This window comes from Drosophila serrata, unplaced genomic scaffold (assembly GCF_035046125.1).
Source record: "Drosophila serrata isolate PLE 108 unplaced genomic scaffold, ASM3504612v1 contig_241, whole genome shotgun sequence".
Classification (NCBI taxonomy): domain Eukaryota; kingdom Metazoa; phylum Arthropoda; class Insecta; order Diptera; family Drosophilidae; genus Drosophila; species Drosophila serrata.
Genome location: NW_028257139.1, coordinates 1,972,984 through 1,994,107, shown reverse-complemented (window position 1 = coordinate 1,994,107; position 21,124 = coordinate 1,972,984). Strand labels below are relative to the sequence as shown.

At 39.8% G+C, this 21,124-nt stretch overlaps 2 protein-coding genes, 3 long non-coding RNA genes and 1 pseudogene across 7 annotated transcripts; 5 read left to right on the top strand and 1 right to left on the bottom strand.

The window, feature by feature from the left end:
• The first annotated feature begins 8,435 nt into the window (after positions 1-8,435).
• Positions 8,436-10,065, top strand: MstProx (toll like receptor MstProx). The gene is given in 2 exon segments (XM_020958182.2): positions 8,436-9,788; positions 9,790-10,065. Coding segments are annotated over 2 exon segments (1,629 nt in total).
• Positions 10,066-12,280: 2,215 nt separating this feature from the next.
• LOC147643882 (uncharacterized) lies at positions 12,281-13,129 on the bottom strand. Of its 3 annotated transcripts, none has more exons than XR_015271408.1 (3): positions 12,909-13,129; positions 12,731-12,842; positions 12,281-12,676 (listed from the first exon to the last, which is right to left on the bottom strand). It is a non-coding gene; the product is annotated as an uncharacterized LOC147643882 (long non-coding RNA). The 3 variants fall into 3 exon arrangements; XR_015271409.1 differs by having other exon boundaries at positions 12,281-12,622; positions 12,909-13,126; XR_015271410.1 differs by having other exon boundaries at positions 12,281-12,586; positions 12,909-13,118.
• Positions 13,130-14,395: 1,266 nt separating this feature from the next.
• Positions 14,396-14,725, top strand: LOC110188447 (protein Diedel pseudogene; annotated as a pseudogene).
• Positions 14,726-15,236: 511 nt separating this feature from the next.
• On the top strand, positions 15,237-15,789 carry LOC110188312 (uncharacterized). Its single transcript, XR_002319912.2, has 2 exons — positions 15,237-15,377; positions 15,457-15,789. It is a non-coding gene; the product is annotated as an uncharacterized LOC110188312 (long non-coding RNA).
• Positions 15,790-16,186: 397 nt separating this feature from the next.
• Positions 16,187-16,801, top strand: LOC147643881 (uncharacterized). The gene is made up of 2 exons (XR_015271478.1): positions 16,187-16,312; positions 16,368-16,801. It is a non-coding gene; the product is annotated as an uncharacterized LOC147643881 (long non-coding RNA).
• A 2,117-nt stretch (positions 16,802-18,918) lies between these two features.
• LOC110188579 (uncharacterized) lies at positions 18,919-19,698 on the top strand. The gene has a single exon (XM_020958343.2). The coding sequence runs from the start codon at positions 19,058-19,060 to the stop codon at positions 19,652-19,654; it is 597 nt and encodes a 198-aa protein (XP_020814002.1). The 5' UTR covers positions 18,919-19,057; the 3' UTR covers positions 19,655-19,698.
• Positions 19,699-21,124: the final 1,426 nt, after the last annotated feature.

Sequence of the window (21,124 nt, the reverse complement as noted above, 5' to 3'; positions counted from 1 at the left end):
AGTTTAACTGGCAGTTGTCAGGAAACAAAGATTCGGAGGCCTCTTTAACTTAAAGTTTCTAAGTAAATGATGCAAATTTTAAAATGTTCCATATAATATTAAATATAATGTATAAAACTAGCTCTCTGTATCGATATATTACCTGTTTAAATTCAAAGAAAACCAATTTCTTAGGAATCCAACGTGCTAAAACCATAATTTCCCGCAGCTGATATTAAATCTCAGCGCGTTATGCAATCTGCGAACTAACGCTTTAGTAACCGAGGAAACAAATCAGGTTTGCGCACACCTGTGTTTTTCTTTCCTTTCCCCCGTTTTCCCTTCCGTTTTTCCTTTTTCGTCTCTATTTCCAACTTGAGCTCCTCAAATAAGCAAATCACGTGCTTTTTGTCAGCTCAACTAAAGCAAAAACCCCCAAAAAACACGCACACTCGACAACTGAAATTAATGTGTGTTTGTAAATTGTGCAAATTATAGAGCAAAATAAAGGCACAGTGTAAAACATTATATTTAAAAGTGGGAGAATCCTTTTCTTAAAAATAAAATCATTAAAATAACGTTTAAAGATGTGTTGTCCCTTAGCTAATTACAATTTAAGTAATTTTCCGTTCTTGTTTACACTTAAATTTCTAATATTTTTAAACCACTGTTTTATATAGATTTATTTTTGGGAAAATGTCATGGTTTAAGCTAGCAATCCGTATGGCATTTGAACGCTCTCATGTAATAACTGAGTGCGACAACCGCTGCGGATACTTAACGTGAACAGATGATGCTACATGTGTTAGATTCGCGACACCCTCTTCCGCAGGGGTGTTGAAAATAACTGATACGACACACACGTTGTGGGACTTGCAAATTTATCTGTTTAATAATAGTCAAGCAGGAGCAGCAGTTTGCCATTTTAAGTTCCTTTTTTCCTATTTTCTTTTTTTTTTTTTGAGGTTCCGGGAGGACTCGTCCAACTTCCAAATGTCCAGCAGAGTAAGCAACATTTGAAATTCGACGAGAAGCCTACAAAAAAGACAGAGAGGGGAAGGAGATGATGGCTCAAAGTTGAGCCGGGGGAACGGAAATGTTGCGTTGCACATGTGACAAGTTTTTCTGAGGGTGGTGATGTTGTCGTCGTCGAAAAGCGGCAAAAACAGTTTGCAGTTCGCCTGGTTTGAGTTTAGTTCAGTTGAGTTTCCAGTTAAGGTGAACTGCCATTTTACAGTTTGTATATCAAACTGGCACACAAGAGGGGCTTTGCAGGGGGGGACAAGGGACCCCAGGACTCGGTACCCGGACATCTAACAAAAAATTGCATTGCATACAACGCGGGGTCACGGCTTCAAATCGTCGCCGTCACACAAAACCAGGCAAAACTTTTTTTTGTGACCACATACACAGGACAATTTATTGTAATATGAGTGAAGAATAAATCCTTTAAGTCTTGTGTGAACGGGTTTTATATAATGTAATATAAAAGGCTTTCTTTGAATGCTTAACCATGACTTTTTTAAGGATATCCTTTAGCTTAAGATTGCTCTGATATGAGTTACTTTTTTCCAGTGTATGCGTATGCGTTTCTTTCCCATTTTTTTTTCGGTCAGCGTCAAGGCAACTTCCAAAATGCATTTCACTGCGGCTTTCATTTTCGTGCTTGTTGGACACGCCCACAATGCCGCACTGGGCCCAGCCCCTCACCCCAAGGAATTCCCACCAACGCCTTTTTCTGCCACAGCATCGCGCTCTGGTTATAAATTTAAGCCCTGTGTGGTTTTAATTTTTCTTTTTTTTCGGCTGGCCTCTCTGTTTGTTCTTACAACGCCCCCAATGGAATCTTGAGCTGCTGCTGCAGCTGCCCGTTCAATTCCCACATGTACTCACTTGTGTCGCTCCTGGGTCAAACGTGTGCCCTCGGTTCAGTTGGGGTTTAGACGGTTAAGTGCTGGCTAAATTGTTTCATTCTTTTCTTGCTTACCTTTGGCCGAGTTCTCCTCGTTTCCCCTTGTTTCGAAAACCCAATGGCATTCCCTTTTGTATCTTTTGTTCAGAGCCATCCGTCCTACGTGCGTGTCTAAGGTTAAATTGCACATGTTGCCATGCGTTTTTGCTGCTGCCACTGATGGTTTTGTACTTTTCGGTTTAACCTCAATGTGTTAAGCTATCGGTTTTTCTTTTTTTAGCAGGCTTCTCTCGTCTTGTCCAGTCTATTGATTCCAAAAGGTGGCAAGACAGTGGGTGTAATTGGCAAATGATGTAGTTGCACTAGCACAAAAAAACTCAGGTTTTACTGAATGAATAAGGGAATAGATCAAAGAGAAGTTCAAACTTAAAGGCTTTAAATTCACTAGGAAAATATATTAGAACATATAACTATTTATTTTTTAACTTGTGAGTTTGATTTGTCTTCCTCGTTCTCCCAAAATTGAGTTTTTAAAGTTTGCTACTGAAAACCAATGGAAAACTGAAAGTCAATTAAACCTATGTAGAACAAAGAAAGCATCGTTTCGATGTGTGGTACAAACACAATAACCTCATACGCATAACGTATACGCAGCGTTGACAATAGATCGCCGCTTTTGCCCGCGGACTCATTTGAACAATACACGGCGGAAAATCTCCAACTGCGACGCGATATTGCTGCACCTAAATATAAAGGGGAAGGCTGGATGTTGATGAAGCAGCCAAGGGCTGTGCAAACGCAACTCATAACCGAAGCATTGTGGATTTAAGCTCAACGGAATAATACCCCCTCACGCACCGCGAGTGCGAGTCTTTGAGTGCGTTTCTAGTTCTGCAATTGCAATTGGAATCGCAGCTGCCAGTCGATGTGTCCATAGATAACAGGTAGTCTGCTGGCGGGGATTTTGCCAACGGACTGGCAGTTTTTCAGAAAAATTATTTCCATTTTTCATCGTTCGCATACGTTGCGTATACGCAGCGGGGCACCAAGCTATAGAGAGAGCGGATGTCGCCACACCTTTCAAAAGCCCTTCGCCAGAGATATCGAATATGAAAGAGGTTATCGAAAGGACCTGCAAAGGATGTAAATCTGGAAATGGTCCCCTCATTCCAGATACATTTTCATATCCTTGCAGGGTATTACAATTTTAACAAGAAGTTTGCAACGCAGTAAAGGAATCATAAACGTTCGGAAAATTAGCTTAGAAAATAGCTTCGTCCTTCTTCACCTTTCTCTGCCTCTCTTTATATCTCTATCTCTACATATCTCACTCTCTTTTTATTTATCTCTCTCTCACTCTCTCTCTCTCTCTCTGGCTGTCTTTTACTCTGTCTCTCTTAGTGTATCTCAGGAGATATCTCCTTTTCTCTATCTCTGAATTTGTCAACTTTAGAGGTATCTCTTTCTCTTCTGCTCTCACTTTCTCTGTTCTCTTTACTCGGAAATTATAAATAAAGGACTTCCTTCGCTCTGACCTCATTCTGTTCGCGGCCTCTCCAGTGTTTACATCTATAATTAAAGTGAAAGTGACATTGTCCAATTCGACCCCAAAAATATCACATAGTTATGATCGCTTTTACATTCATAATCATGATCCTGCAAGTGTATACAAACTTCGGTTTCTCGACGTTAGCTTCCCTTCTGGTTTAAGTTCCCTTTCCTTTCCCTTTGAACCTGTCAATAATTTTAATTAGCTTTTCCACTTTCCAAAGCAGACACACACCCTGGCAACATTTACGTTTTGACAAATTAATTTCCGCTTCTTTCTAATTATTTTTTCAGTTGGTTGATTTGCTTTTTATTGTAATTGTACGTGAATCGGAAAGTGATCCACATTTAAGTTGTATTAAAAAGCAAAGAGGTCACTTGGCAATAAGGGTCTGATTGGACTGACTTCAAGCGTAAGGAATAGGAAACGGGAAGTTGTTCGTTAAAGTCATTCCTGTGTCTGTGACATCCTAGGAAGAAAGATATGAGGAGCAAAGTAATCCAATATTTTTTTCGTTAAAGAAATGAAAGTATTTATGATCTGTGTTAAGAGACAATCGTGGATTCACATACAGATTTTATACTTCCTTCTCAGACGAGGCTTTAATGGATAAGTGAGGCAAGTTACACCGTCAAGGTTTTAAAAACCATCACTGTCATCGTCATTATATCGCCCTGTTCATCAGGCAGAAAGTAACAAGTAAATCTGTGAAATTAAAACGAGATGTCAACCAAAATGCGAACAACCAGACGATCGGACTGAAAGAGGCTCGTTTTGCGTTTGTTTTTCAGTGGTTGGTTTTTAGGGGTTGCCGCAGCCACCGCAAGCCTCGTCCCCATCCGTCGGCTCTTCATTTGTGTGCATGAAATATAAATACGTAACACATCATGTGGATGCTACCGACTCCTGTGAAATGTCTGAGATTCATCCCCAGCGAGTGTGTGTGTGCTTGAGTGTGGCAGGTGTGTACATTGTATTGACGCCGGGAAAACCCCAAAACATATGGCTGATGATGATGATGGGAAAGGGTTAATTATTTTATGTGGTTGTGTTAATTTGATTAATGCAATTCGGGAATACTTTTGTTAATGTATACATCAACAAAAAGCCACTGTACATCATATGTCATCGTACATCCGCCAGTATGTACTCTCATTAACATTGACAGCCTAAATACATACGTGCTTCCAAGGCATTTTTCCTCGATTTTTCACGGCACGTTGCCAGATCTACTGCGGCAATTTTGAGCTCATTAAAAATTTTCAACTGAAATATTCCGCCGGAAGCCATGTGTGTGTGTGTGTGTTTCGTTCACCCCCAACGAAGCACGGCTGTCCTTATTTGTTGGCACACACATTGTCTTTCGGAAGTTGAGCACCATTTGGTTTTGTTTGATAAAAAAAAATACAGACACATATACCCAGCATAGGCTAAAAGTCGCTACATTTAAAACCCTCCCTTCGTTTTAGATTAATTTACAGGAATAAATACTTTTAGCAGGCACTGTGTGCCACCGCATTTGCCGGCATGTTTCGTATTTTAGTTTTCCACATTTACTGAAATTAAACTACAGAATCGCACACGGATATATTTAATTAGATGACATACCCCTATTATGTTTTATTCAGGGCTGTGTGGGGGTGCACAGACCGCCGTAGATTTTGTTGCAACGTGATTTGTGTTCGAGTCACATCCGTGCAGGTGAAAATTAAGCTGCCGCATTTAAATGTGCATGCTAGGCAAACCCAAGGGTTCATTGACTAAGTCGGGATGAACGTGGGTTATATACTGTATCTCTTTGAATATTAGGTATTTTTCCTTTCAATTATTACTACTTTCGGGAAAAGTCTTTAAGTTGGGATTAGCTTATGCTTGTTATAACTCACAGAACCTGGTAAACCTGAAGCATTAACTTCTCAATTATAGTAGATAATACTTACATCACTTGCTAATAGAAAGGTGAAGTAATATTGTCATTAGAGCAGTTAAATCCCACCTCAAACTAAAGTTAGTCGCTGTTGTTATAATAACCTAAAAAAAACCTATTCTTAGAACAAGATTTTTTTCTCAACTGGCCTGCTGCTTAATCCTTAAAAACTCCCAGAAAACCAATCAGTTTAGAAAGTGCCAACTTTTGCTGGTACTGCAATTTAAATAATGCATCAAATGAATTAAGTTGCCTGCCAAATGAAGACGACAGCACTTTCCGGGTCCCTGGCATTGAAGGTAAATGGAGCAAATCCTTCAGCAGCTGCAATAAAAATAGAATCAAGTTAACAAAGGAGTGAAATGAAGCGCAGACAAAAGCCAACCCACTAAGATGGCGACTGATTGTGAGTTTTATGTCACAAAAAAAGTGAACAAAGACCGGGGAATGGCAATAGTTCTTAGAAATATTTTTATAGAAAAGTAAGCGGACCGAACTGTTGAGCGGCACGTTAGTTCGTTTCCCCAAAATGAAATCAAACCGGGGACATGGTTATGGGGGAGGTGATTGTGTCTGTGTATATGTCATTGATATATGGTTCGATCCGTCGATACAGGAAACACGCAGACACACAGGATGGCAATAAAAGCGGTAATGATGCGGCACGCTGGCGCACAGTCACATGAGCCGCCGGATATGAGTCTGTGCTTAAGAGTTGGTAGCCTTTAAAAAGTTGTTGACCATTCTTAATCGAAATTTTTAAATTTATAAACATGCCAGAAAAGTATAAAACTTTAAGAAACAAAAATAAATATTAATTTTATGCTATTGAAAGTAAAATGAAATCATTAATTCTAGGTATATTTATAAAAAAAAACTATATAATAATAATTATGTATTATTTTGCTTCATCTTATAGCGTTTAAGTGGTCTTATTTTTATACCTCTGGGAGCCATTTACATTATTTGTTACCCCCTGAAGAATTTGAAATTTTTTCATTGCCAGTTAGTGCTGATGGTTTGTCTTTAAAATTAGCAGATTTGGCATTTTTTTTTACATTAATAACAAATGTCAATTTTAAAGAATGGACTCATAATTCCAAATATTAATTAAGTAAAATGATATAAAATACATTTACATCTGAAATAATTATCAGAATAAATGTTTTTTTTTAAGAGAGAAAATAAATTCTTAATGTGTTCTTTGTATTAAATCGACAGCACTGACTTGAAAAACATATCTGAAGGGAACAATTTTTATATACTCATGATTTTTAGGACGTTTATATGGTATCCAAAAACAAAGTTGGGGAAGTTTTACACTAACCCCTTTTTTTAATAAATTTGGTTTGAAAACAGAAGTATACTTTGTAAGCGGAAATATTAAGCTGCTTCTAAAAGTCAGTATTAATAGGAATTGCTCAATAAAATTTTTTTGTCTAATATTACTTTTCTTTATACATATATATTTTGTTTTATCATTTAAGTTTCACTTGACATTTCTATGTGAGAAGTGTAAAAGTGTTGAAATTAATAATTTCTTTAGTATAAATTGAAGTTCAGGGACTCATTAAATTCTTAATTGCTTTTAAAAACCTAAGCCTTGAGTTAATTTGACCAGATTTTAGCAAACAAATGTGTTCAGTTTCAATCAAAAAGTCGGCAAGATTGCATGTTGAGATGGAATCTATTTGGCTTAAATTTTATATAATTTTGGTTTCAATTAATTCAAGTTTGAGTGCAAAACTATTGGAAAACATTGCAGAGAACTATTGTGAAGCATATTGTGGCGGCACTTGTAATGATGAAAAATCAAATAAAACCTGCGATGATGAGGATAGAAATTTTATAGTTACCAACGAATATCAATTGAAATTTATTGATGGCGAATTGGAAATTCAATGGAATTATCCACATGTTAAAGGTTGCAATATTACCCCAATTACGCAGGAGAAAAACAAAAAATTGAAAGTATTAATAGTAACTGAACGTATTCGTGACTGCCGAGGAGCTGACTATCTTCGTCAACTTGGGGTGGAAACAGTGAATCGCTTCGAATTACACGAGGATGTATTCAGAGCATTCGAAAGAAGAGTCCATTATATGGACTGGACCACAATCCTTGACTTTTAATTTCCTAGGCCCTGTGCTGTTTCATAAAATACGGAATTATATGGAAGTATCCATGAACAATCTACGGGAAATTATTATAAATGGTGATAACTTGACTGGGAGCAAAGCCGATGAGATTGATGAGGAAATTTTTAGGGAGAAACCCCAATTGAAAAGTATTGCATTTGGTGGATTTAATGTTTATAATTTAAAAGAGGAAGTTTTTTTCCCGCTCGTCAGTCTAGAAAAGTTGGAATTATCCAACGTTATAATTGAAAATTTTTCATTGATAAGGTTGGTATGAATCTTATATAAATTTCAACTTCTATAAGAATTTCTTTTTTAGTTTAAACCCACTTCAAAAAAGTCTTCAACAATTGGTTTTGAACATTCCCCAAGAGGTGGACTTGAAGCACTTTAAGACTTTTTCCCAACTTAAATTGATAAAAGTCAGAAACTATATTCCTTACGATAACTTGACAGCCTTGCTGTGCACTCCAACTGAATGTAAATTTGATAGAGGGATTAATGGCATAGCGTGTCCTGATGTATGCGATTGTCGATATAATTACGGATTTATGGAGTTGGAAATGAATTGCTCTAGCAGAGGTCTTACACAGATTCCTCCTCTACCGATTCCCATTATCGGAGACTCAAAACTAATATTTGAAAACAATAGTCTGTCAAAGTTGCCCGATAGCTCTTTGATGGGATATAGTAATTTGAGAGGACTGAACGTGGCCGGAAACCTATTAAGCAATTTGAGTATAAGGCACCTACCAAATAAATTAAATTATCTAGATATTAGGTTTAACAATGTGAAGCAAATGAAGTCAGATGTCATCGAATATATTCGAAATGTTAGCATCTTCAAACAGACTGGCAATCAATGGCTGGTTTATTGCAACGATGATCCCTTGTTAAATCTTTTTCGAAATCTTAAGAAATCAATGCGAATGAAAGCCAATAAACTGCGGCCGATACTAATACATTTATCACCACAATCCCCTGAGGGATTCCTCAAGTATCTGGGCCAGCATTTCCTAAGACTGGGATCAACCAGGCGAGGATATTTTATGATAAACGAGGATAAGCTAGTGCGGAGTATGCTTCAAAAGGTAGAGGATTTGGACAAACAAATGTATATCCGTGAGTCTATGGAGTGGTTGCATCGGAGTTTACCTTCTGTTAATGAGGAATACGAATCATTTTACCACTATCATATGGGTGGTGTCTGTCCCTACAAATGTGAATGCTGCCAGTACCACAATGAAACAAATATCAAAGTGGACTGCAAAAATAGATTCATGATTAATTTTCCAGACATAAATCCTCATCAGAAATTAAAGAACATTACTGCGTACCTTGAACTGCATTTAGCAAACAATAATATATCAAAAATTACCATTGAAATGCTTCCCAAAAAAATCAGTTACTTGGATTTGAGTAACAATAATTTACAGACTCTTGATGATAGGGTAATGGAATTCCTCCGAAAGTTCAAGGACTCTGCCCAAATTAAACTCTCAGGAAATCCTTGGAAATGTCAATGTAACTACCGCTCCCTTCTCTCCTTTCTGAGGGATCAAGATCCAAAGGAATACACTCTTATACTGAATCGTTGCAATATTTCCCAAAGCGATTGCCCAGATTCCTGCGTCTGCTGCTTAGATGAGTCCACATGGCCCTCGTTCATAGTCCATTGCGCTGGCGAAGGACTTATAAATGTTCCAAAGATATCCCGTAAAGTAGGCTATCTGGACTTAAGGAACAACAATATAAGCGAACTCAATCCAACGGAGGATATTTTGCTTGCAAACAGATCGCAGGCTTCTCCACTGAAACTTTTTATGAGTGGAAACCCCTGGTCCTGCACTTGTCGGGATGTGGAGTATCTCAATGCGTTGAAATCCATCTCGTCCCGAATTGCAGACTTCACCGAGATGACCTGTTCGAGTGGCGAAAAACTGCTTTCGATTGAGCAGGAGGACATCTGTCCCTCTGGACTTCCCTACTACCTAGCTCTGGCCGCCACCTTGACCTCCTTGCTGGTGATTACCAATTTTTTGGTATGTTTTCGGCAGCCGCTGCTAATCTGGCTCTATGAGCATGACCTCTTCCTGAGTCTGGCCGCCCGCATGGAGCTCGACCAAGACAAGAGGTACGACGCCTTTCTGGCCTTCACCCACAAGGATGAGGATCTGGTAGGGGAATTTGTGGAGCATTTGGAGAAGGGCAGGCCGTCCTTTCGGCTCTGTTTCTATCTACGCGATTGGCTGGCCGGCGAATGCATTCCCGACTGCATCAGCACGCTCCGTTCGCGACTCGCGTCGCATCATCATCCTGATGACGGCCAACTTCCTCAAGTCCACCTGGGGTCGTCTAGAGTTCCGGCTCGCCCTACACGCCACCTCCCAGGACCGTTGCAAGCGTTTAATTGTCGTCGTCTATCCGGATGTTGAGAGCTTCGATGACTTGGACAGTGAGCTGCGATCCTACATGGTGTTCAACACCTACTTGGAGCGAAGCCAGCCAAACTTCTGGAACAAGTTGATCTACTCGATGCCCCACGTGAAGATCCATTAGTCTGAGGGTGTAGATTTTTGTTAACCTTTTATTTTTCATCCTGAAGACTACAAATTGGTGAAACTTTTGGATTGAATTTATTAAAATATAAACATGTAACATTAACTTTCTCAAAGAAAGTAATATTCAGGTCACCTTCCTGTAAAATGTGGTTGCTATTTTTATAATCAAAATGAAATAGATAACTCTAGACGCGAAAGCGTAGGAAAATATCTATTCAGAAAACTTTTCAACACATTTTCGTATTTGAAATATGCATTTTTAAGAAAAAACTTGTCGAAGTGCTATGTCTTCTGATCTCACACACCTAACAAAAGAATAAATAGGAATTTAAAGCAAATATTTGTGGGCATTCACAAGCTATTTATGCATTTTTTGTTTTAAAAAAAAATGAAATATTCGCTAGATAACATCAATGGTGGCACCATCAAAAATCGATGTTTTTACAAATTTAAAAATCATCGAAGCTTTGATGCTTCCTTCCATCACTACCATTATCGATATTCCTTGACAGCTTGTTACTGCCACTCCTAACAATTGTCATTGAAAGTCATTGAAAGTAAACAAAAAAAGTAAAAAAAATGTCTCAAGAACCATCAGATGCGTATTTCTCTGAACCTGAGGCCGTTTTAAACAAACAACCCAATGAGGAAGGATCCTCTGATGGCGTCAAGATGGGCAAATCCACCAAGCGCAAAAGAAGCTCAGATCCGAAAAGTTATTCCAAAAGTAAGAACGGAACCGGACACTGGCGTAAGCGACGTGTTGACGATATGGAGCAGTGTGCCAAGCGAATGAAGTGCTTATCCCTGCAGACCGAGAGCAGCCCAAAGAAGAGGGAATTCAATCCCTTCGATATCGATGACGGCTATGAAGGAGACTGCGAGATCTGACTAAGCATCTTCAATAAATGAGTTCAACGCTGCAATAAATATTGTTTTTATTGGACCTAACGTCCTGGGGTACTAGGTACTCTAGGTCATCAAGAATCAAGAATAGATCAATAGCGATAAGGTGACACTGTAGACTCGGGAAAGATCCTACAATTTTACCAACAAAATTCAAAAGAAAAAAACCTCTTTTCAAATATTGCGTTATTTGATGTTTTTAATTTTTATTGTTCCGATTCTTCTGGCATGAAATATATAATATATATATAGATATATATATTAAAAATAATTTTAATGAACCCATCGATATTCTTCAACACCACAAACATTTGATGTTCCAGTTTGACATGGTGGTTTCAAGAGTCCAAATGCTTTCCAATTCAGCAGCAAGAATAGCCGCAATAGCAGCCTCTGCAGGGTCCGCAGGGTCCACACGGTCCACAAGGTCCACACGGTCCACAGCCGCCGCAAGGACCACAGCCACCACATGGGCCGCAGCCTCCGCAGCAGTCCTGGGGAAAAGGAGTCAACAATTAGTAGACCCCCCCCCCAGATATTTTAATCTTTGCACTTACATTCACCAAGACGTAATTAGCATTCACGTACATATACATGATTTTTTTGTTTTTTTTTTTTGCGTTTGCTTGCCGACCGAAAACTAAAGGAAACTTGAAACCACCGGAAATTTTTTTTAGGTGAGAACTGAGGAAAGGTGAGAACGAAATGACGAAAGCCCAACGAATCGTTCGAAACTACAGCTGACAGCTGCTGTTCGGATTTTCAATGCTGACTTGATGGAAAAAAACTCAGATCAATAGAGCTTTACCAAAAGGGAAAACGGAACTGGACAAAGGCGTAAGCAATGTGCTTATGGTGTTGATGGAATGAAAATGTGTTCCAAGCCTATAAAGTGCATGTCCTTTCATATCCCTGTATCTCCCTTAAACGCCCAAAGAGGAAGAATGGATTCCGTATTACTATTAGAATGCACACCGTATGCAAAATCTGAGGGTCTTCGGAAGATTCCTAATCACTCTGCCTATAAATATATATAAAGAAAACATTTAAAAAAATATATTGTAGTATTCTTCCAACGCAGGTGTACCAGTATCCGATTAAATAAATAGTCACATCCGTTTAGGAATAGTATAGGTGATGTTTATTCTTAGTAATACATAAGAACAAAAAAAATTCGTCTCGACCTATATAGGGGAATACTAGCAAATTAGTGTGGCCAAAATCAGTGTTCTTAGATGCCTAAAACGGAGCTCCCAGATTGGAACTTTGGGCAGAGGTCCCTGATTTGAACCAATAAATATTTCAAATGTGGTTTTTATATTTTTATTATTCCAATAATTGTGAAATATATTTTACATATATGTATTTGATTAAAGTGAAGTAAATGGAACTTCTTCAACACCACACACATTTAGATCTTCCAATTTCATATGGTGGTTTCAAGAGTCCAAAAGCATTCCAATTCGGCAGCAGGATCTGCAGGATCAACAACCCTCCTCAGTAACCACAAGGACCACTTACACCCTGGGGTATATTTCCACCTTGCTGTCCATTTCCACCTTGCTGTCCATATCCACCTTGCTGTCCATTTCCACCTTGCTGTCCATATCCACCTTGCTGACCATTTCCACCTTGCTGTCCATATCCACTTTGCTGACCATTTCCACCTTGCTGACCATTTCCACCTTGCTGTCCATATCCACTTTGAGGCCCATTTCCACCTTGGCGTGCATTCCCAGCTTGCTGTCCATTTCCGCCTTGCGGTCCATTTCCGCTTTGCGCTCCGTTTCCACCTTGCGATCCATTTCCACCTTGCGGTGCAGGACCGCCACCGCTAGATGGACCACCACAGATCGAGCAGCAAGGGTCCTGGTAAAAAGGAAGTGTTCACATTTAGTAGCCCGCCCCCCAGATTAGTAAGATCCTTGCACTTACGTTTGTTAAGATGTAATCTGGATTTGTGTACAAATACATGATAAAATTCTTGAACGCTGCGTGCCGATCGAAAACTAAAGAAAACTTGAAACCACCGGAAAATTTAGTTGCGAAATTTAGGGGACAAAAGTTGAGAAGTGACGAAAGGTGAGAACGAACTGATGAAAGCCTAATGAAAAGTTAACCTATTAATGACAATCGTTATTCCGAATTTACTCAGCCAACTAGATTTCTGAAAAAGAAATAAGTTTTTCGTTTAAGAAACTCAAAATCTTTTAATCAAGTTAGCTGTGGCCAATGGGGTAGCTTGTCATAAGCATACCCATGTGGAAGCCTGGGCTTTTCATCATTCCTGTGTAACATCTCGGCCTGAAAACATCTAAATTTCTTTGTCCTCTTGTATTATTTCCTTGTTCGGTTCAAAGTATGTAAATGCTGATATTAAGTGAAAATTTTAAAAGTTTATACATAATTTTGGTATTTTTAGAAGCTATAGAATCATGTGTTGTGGACCTCTTGGATTCTGTGGACCTTGCAGTCCCTGTGGCGGACCTTGTGGTCCTTGTGGACCATGTGGGCCCTGTGGACCCTGCTGCGGCGGCTGTGTGCCATGTGGGCCTTGTGGGCCTTGTGGTCCTTGTGGCCCTTGTGGGCCTTGTTGCGGACCTTGTGGACCCTGTGGACCTTGCTGCGGCGGCTGCTGGTGTTAGTTAACAACAGTTTCAGGACACGGACCATGATTCATTTAACACCTGTTACGGCATAACCGGAAATAATAATCTTGGGACTTAAAAAAAAATATATTTGTTTTCTTTTGGGAATTCGAGTTGATCTAGATATGTCCGTTTGTCCGTCCGCGTATGTCTGCGAAACGGATGATAATACCAAATAGGTACCATAGAAACGGAGATACAGATTAAATTTAAAACTGTTAATTTAATAGGTGTTAAGAATTTTATCGAATTTATTCATTTTGAAAATATGAAAGGATATATAATATTCGGCTTTTCGAACCCAACTTTATTGCTTGGAACGCAAGTGAAGGTGTAATATCCGACCCTATAAATCATTATTATTGATCAGCCGAATCGATCTAGCCATGTTCAAAGTTTTCAAATTTTATAAGAGGTTACATTGTTAAAATTGTCAAAAATTCATAGGCAATTTTTAGTTACATTACTTTTGTAAATTGCAAGGGCTTCCCGAAGCTAGCACCTATTACCCTTCTTGTAATTGTTATGCTTTACAAATATTATAAACTTTATTATTCTTTTTATTTTTATTATAATGATCAATAAAACTTGAGTGTATTTACCCAGTTATAAGGCCGCTCTCTTTTAGATTAGTGGAATTTCTTCTGCTGACTCTTATCAAGCTCTTATAAAGCTCTTTGCATTATCTACCCTTATCTAAGGTTTCAAAAATCGTATAAGAAGGGAAACTTTCCGTCTTAATGAGTCAGTTTTCTCCAGACTTGTATTATTACCATGCAAATCGCTGCTCTAGTTTTCACAGCCTTTGTGCTGGCCCTAATTGGAGGCGTTAATTCCGAATGCTGTAGAACCAAGGTGGATCTTTTGTACAAAATCTCAAATGGTGGATGCGGTGACGTTGGAGGACATAGATCCGGAGAGTTTTGCAAAGTCAAAATCTGCGCAAACGGCGATGCCTTGGTGGGCACTTGGTGCGGAAAGGGAACCTGCAACTGGTTCGGATGCGCCTGCAAAAATGGATGTGTGAGTGGCAACTGGACTCAGGATTTCTTGGCCAAAAATAGACGATACAATATCCAGATTTTGGATGCCAAATGGCGGTAGATTAAAGTTAATCTAAATCGATGCTTTTAAAACCGCCAACCATTGTAAAAATGCATATAATTTGTGTTTCTTCAACGATAAACAAACATTATTGTTTATAAATATTAAAACCTTGGTTCTAAATTGTCCAAATCTCTTATTTTTCATTAAAATAATTGGTAATCAGCATGTGTTTTTTTTGTGTTTAAAAAGGAATTCACCGAAACTGATCTAAAGACGGAAAGTTTCCCCTTGCGTTTTAAAGTGTATTTACCTAATAAATATGGGTTTCTTGGAATGTCTTCTTCGTCATCTTTATTACTCTTTATCTAATGTTTTATCTTAAAAACAATTAACATAAAATGAAGCTTATATTCGTGGGCTGAGTCAGCTTTCTCCAGACAATAAACTATGCGAATCGCTAGTAAACGCTATCGTTTATGACGATCTTAGCACCTTCAAACCTAAAGATTATATAGAAACATATAACTATATTTAAAATGTACAATTTTAAGGTCTAAATCCCAATCAAGTCTGCCTTGAAAATATTTCTTCCCATGTCAAACTCAATGTACTACAAAGGCCTCTGAATATTTTCATTCTCTTTCGGAGATCTGTCCAGTAAACATCTAAATTTGTTGTTTTGTCTCGATTTGTTATTTGTCCGGTTCAAGTAAGTAAAAAAATAAAAATGTGACGAATTTTTTTCTTAACAAAATACAAATACAAAAAAATAATTGATTTTTTTTTAGTCATCTACAAATTCGTCATGTGCTGTGGACCTTGTGGAGTGTGCTGCGGACCCTGCGGTCGTTGCTGTGGTCCTTGCACACCATGCTGCGTACCCTACTGTGCCCCCTGCTGCACTCCATGCTGCTCGCCCTGCTGTACACCTTTCTGCAGTCCTTGCTGCAGTCCCTGCTGTGGCGGCTGCTGGTGCTAAAGGGAGCCGTAACTTGCAACCAAGCCTCCCCCTCCCATAACCATGTCCATTCCACTCAAGCCATGACTGTTCCAACACCTGGATAGACTTGACCGCAAATAATGATTCAAGATAGTGCAACAATAAAAAAAATTAAACCATAGGTAGCTTATATTTCTTTAGGGGGAAGATATTAATGGGGAGAAATTGTTGGATCTAGTTACAGGACGAGACAGATGGTGTGCTTCAATTTTGTGGAAGCATACTTGAAGATCGTTCCTTTTTTATAGTGCGGATTTGGTATGGAAGAATACCACTCGACTGACATTTCTAAGATATGATTTGAATATATTGCGGCCCACAAAGTCCGGTGAAATCTTTTTGAACATTCAATGCAAATTGTATTTTAGAAATTTGCCAACGTTCCGACTGTATAAAAATGTCTAAAAATATCTCAAAATATTCCTAATAGCTGGTTGAAAATTTAAAGTGCTAAGTCTTAAGCGTTTTTAAATACTTTTCAGTGATATGGTTTATAATAACATTTATAATATTTATACCTAGAAGGCTGAGAACTTGAATTCGTATCTTCTCAGGCCCATTCGTAATGAAAAAAATCATTACTCAACCTTTTTCCGGCCCGATAACATCTAAATTTATACTCTAGTCATAGGCTTAATTTAAACGTAAGACAATTTAATTAATAGCCATGGGGAATTAGAAATATGGGATTATTTATAGATCAATCATGTGCTATGTAAAGGGTGGACCTTGTTGTGGACCTTATTGTGGACCTTGCTGTAGTCCTTGCTGTCATCCTAGCTGTGGACCCTGCGATCCTTGCTACGGATCTTGCTGTGGACCCTGCTATGGACCGTGCTGCGTACCTTGTTGTGCTCCATGTGGGCCATGCTCTGAACCTATGGAAAAACGCAATGGTCTTCAGCAAAACAGTGATCTCTCTAAGTGTTCTGAGCCACGCTCTGATTCCTCTAAATCTGCTGGGTCATCTTCTAAGCCAGCCTCAGGAAAATCTTCTGGAGGGTCCGGTGGAGGTAGTGAAAAACGCAATGGCCTCCAGGATTGCCCTTATTAACCAGCCTTTCGATCAACACAGCCTAAAACTAGAGTAACAAAAACTAATAAATAAAAGGGCCGGGAATTGAGTAAAAAAATATTGATCTTCGTTTTATTTTTAGTGCAATCTAAACTGCATAAGAATACTCAGAAGATCGGCAAAGAGTAATTACATATTTTATAGCATTAAGATGCATTATTTTTCAATAAAGAAAATATCTACTAAGTTTTACACGGCTTAGATTCAACTCTCCAGCTGATAAATAATATATATAATTTATAATATTATAGTATATCATATTATATTGGCTGTGAAAATGTATCAAGCTAGCTTTGCATCAAATGTAACTGCTCATAGTTCTCTTTTAACGAAAACAAGTCACTTTTCATCTGCATTCCGTACTGAACACATCAAAATTCTCTACTAGTCTAGAGCCTTTTCTTTTCTTCCTTTTTGGTTCAGTGTAGGTATAAAAAAATACTATAAATTAAATATTTTATTAAAAGATTTCTTTAGAACTTTACGGATATGGGCTGTACACCTGGCTGCGGATCTTGTGGACCCTGCTGCGGTCCTTGCGGTCCCTGCTGTGGACCCTGTGGGCCTTGTGGTCCTTGTGGGCCTTGTGGTCCTTGTGGCCCTTGTGGTCCTTGTGGTCCGTGTGGGCCTTGCGGACCCTCTTGTGGACCATGTGGAGGATGTGGACCCACTCGACCCAGCTGTGGACCCACGGAAAAACGCAACGGCCTTCAAAAATGCACTCCTTATGGCCCCGCTTCTGGAGGCTTTTGTTGTTAATTTCCATTTCAAAGACTTAATGTGTAGATAACATCCATCACCCATTGAACCATACAATTCCACCGAAGGAAGATTTGCTAAAGGATTACTAGATTTGAGATTTGGTCAATAATAAAATGAGCGGATCGTAAAGAAAGTTTAATTTTTATTTATTAACTAATTAAACTATAGAAAGGTGAAAAGTCTTATAGAAAGCAAAACACCAGGTATATCATTTTATTAGTTTCACAATAATTACCTCGACAGCTTCTGTGCAGGTATTTTTAATATAATGAATAAAGTTTGATAATTAAATCTCCGCAATACAAAAGTAGTTCATCAAAGTGCTTATTTAATTGCATAATTTTATGGAAAATATAGCTTTGTTTTAGTAAACTATGTTTGTCCTTCGGATGACAATATACGTTGTATCATACACTGAAAATTACAATACATTATAGTTTTTGACAACCAGTAGAGAAACGCATAAGGAAAGTCATTGTTTTCTACCGTGCACACTTATGTTGTTATTCACTTGCCGGGCTAATGGGCAAATGGCAAAGGATTCCAGAAAAACAGAAAAGTCCAGGGGAAATGCCAAGCCAACAAGGACAATGGACCAGGTTAAGTCCGCAGCTTGTGGCTAGCAATAAGCTTACTCACACACATGGCTGGGCCAAAGGGCCATTGCCATGGGGATACACTACAGGCAATACGTAGTTGGAGACGTAGCATTTAATTTATGCCAACATGCTCGAGGTAATTGAGGCAATGGCAATGGCAATGCAACTACACAATAAAAGTAGTCCTGGCTGCGCAGCATTTAAATTAGCCAACTAGGGGATTTTAATTAGTGTCAAGTGCTTCGAAATAAATGATGGTGCAGAACCAACCAGAGGAGGAGGAGTGGGCCCCTCTGGCTGTGGCCAATCAAAGCTGATTGCTAGAAACGTTACTCATACGCCCCGTGTGGCAGAGGAAAGTCAATTATTAATGGCAGCCCGGCTCGAGTGCAGACTGCTGACATCTCAATTCAAGCTGGAAATCAGGCAGGCAAATTGTTTATTGTGCGCAAGCAATAGAATGCCGGCGAGAATGTCTGGGGAACTGATTTTCATCATTCATTTTGCCAGTCGACTTTTCCGCTTTCCACGCTGAATTATGAGGGCGCCGCCTGCACGTGTGTGTTTGTGTGTGAGAGCTCTCGATGACGCAGTTCGGGGAATTCTAGGAACGAAGGGGTAAAAAGAGCGGCAGAAGCATTCGAGTCGGATGGCATGCAAATGGATACACATCCTTCCTGCAATTCGAGTACCGACAAACGGAATGAATGCAGGCTATATTAACTCATAAGAATCTCAATAAAACCAAGTAATTCAAGAATGCGCATATGCTGCAAGTGTTAATTTAAGTATCTTGGGAGTTTTAAGTTATATAAACTTCTCAAAAATCCCCATTTCCGAAATGTGTGTCAGTCCCAGTCGGCTTTTGGTGGGAAGTCGCATCTGGACCTTTCCAAAATTACTCGTTTTTTTGGCGTTTCAAGGACCACCCAACCCTATCTCGACCGCCAGCCATGTCTGTGGCCAACGGCGGCAGAGATGGATCCCGGGCAAGGACTTGGAGCAGCCGCAGTTCCTCCTCGGTGGCAGAGACCATGCAGATCGGTGATGGACCGCAAGTACGGCGCCAGCGTCCGAGTCGCCCGAATCCACCCTACCGGGTCAGTAACCGGTTAATAGCGGCCGTGGAGCAGCGTCTCCGGACCAGTTCACTCCGCCGTGCCGCCCTGTTGCGCAAGCTGAGGCTCCAGCGGAGCCTGGAATTCTACAGCGGGCTGAGAAGCAGTCAGACAGGTCCTGCGGCTGTGTTCGGTTACCATCATGCCATCGCCGTTGACCAGCCGGTCTTTGGCAACTGGTATGGCATGGGATTGCTGCCCAGTCATGATGCCGATGAGGAGGATCCTGGTAGCCACCACTGGGAGGCAGCTCAGCTGCATTTCCAGCAGTATCTGGGACAGAGGCCACCCATCCACCAGCCAAACAGGTCCTTCTTGCTCAGTCTGGATCGAAGTCACCTAAAGCTGGTCGCCGACCTGCTTTACGAATGGGGTCTTAAGGAGGTCCTGCGACTGGGCCTTAACGAGGTATTCTGTTTGTTCCACCCTTAACCCTTTGCGGATCGAAAAATAAAATTATAAGTCGTTTCCATGGATTCCATCTTGATGAAAGTCAGCTCCCCAACGAGAACTTCATGCATATGCAGGGCGTTGCTATCATCTGACCCAGTGGGGAAAAGCTCTTCCAAAGAGGCACTGGCACTGCCGCGGGTTACTTTCCTTGTCCAAGATCTTCTGTGGCACTATTCGCCGTTGTTGTGCATTTATGGAAATCGCATGCCGTTGTGTATGCACCAGCACAATGTGTTTGGGCGTAAGTGCTTCGGTGGGGAAGCTGCGTGGCCACAACAATGAGGAACTTGTAACCGAAAACCGAATTTAAGATGCACTTTTATTTTTAGGACTTAAAGGAATTTATGTACAAATAGAAAATATGTTTTATTGGACATGCATCAAGACGAGACCGTATAGCAGAAGAAAAGTTCAGCAGTTTGCTTCAAACAGTCTGTTGTGCTTCCTGCTTCCTTCGTTTATCCGGCTCGAAGGACCTATCTATATTTGAAAGGATACTTACTAAAAGGGTTACTAAGGTGGTAGAATACATATCCCACAAAGAACCCAGTTAAAAGAATATGATTTTTATCATTTTACATAATAGTTTATGTAGTTCTTTAAAAATATGAAGCAGGTTTTATGTCTGGACTATCATAGAGAGGAAAATTTTCATAATGAAGAGCATTCCAAATTCGTGGTTCGCCTGTCCTCTGAGACTCGCATATGCCGCAAGTTTTACACAACGCTGCCGAAATAACAAGCGATGAACAGGGCGCCCAACACGCGTGCATCTGGATTCCGTACATACACACACCACCCACCCGCACACACACACACACCACCCAAAACACGCATACACCACACACACCCACACACAAAAACACATGCACAGAAGACGCGCTGCTACGTTCATTTTGCGCCTTATCTGCGGTCGCAAGTGTTGCGCCATCGCAGCCCGAGTGCCTGAAATTATGCTAATTTCTGGGTTTTTATGCAGCCAACATGGAGCAGCAGGAGCAGAAGCAGAAATCTGCATCCCCATGGCCGAATCTCCGCCTGCTCCGCGGTCTCCTCCAGCTGCTGCATGTGTTGGTTGTCGGTCGGGCGTTGGTTGTTCCTTGTTGGCTCTTGCTGCTCCGGCTGTGCATTTTGTGGCATAAGCACTGAGAGAAATAATATAACCAAGAAAATGTGGAAGGTGTTTCTAAAGTACAATATCAAGAAAATTGTATAGATCACACTTATCTTAAAAATAGGTAAATTCTTATTTCCAAGCAAAGAAATAATTTTGCTTTCAAATTAATCAGAGATTCTTAACATTTTTATTCAGAGTGCCAAAGCCTTGGCGATGAATTCTAGGTTGAAAAAGGGGGGTTGGGTTGCCCTGCTGATAACGCAGCATTAATAACACCCTCATGGCCGCCTCGCTTTTACTTGATGATTGAAAATCCAGCAAACTGCTCCCGC

What these genes read in the sequence shown, in the direction of transcription:
- LOC110188579 (XM_020958343.2), top strand. Translation starts at nt 19,058, where the DNA reads ATGTCTGTGGCCAACGGCGGCAGAGATGGATCCCGGGCAAGGACTTGG.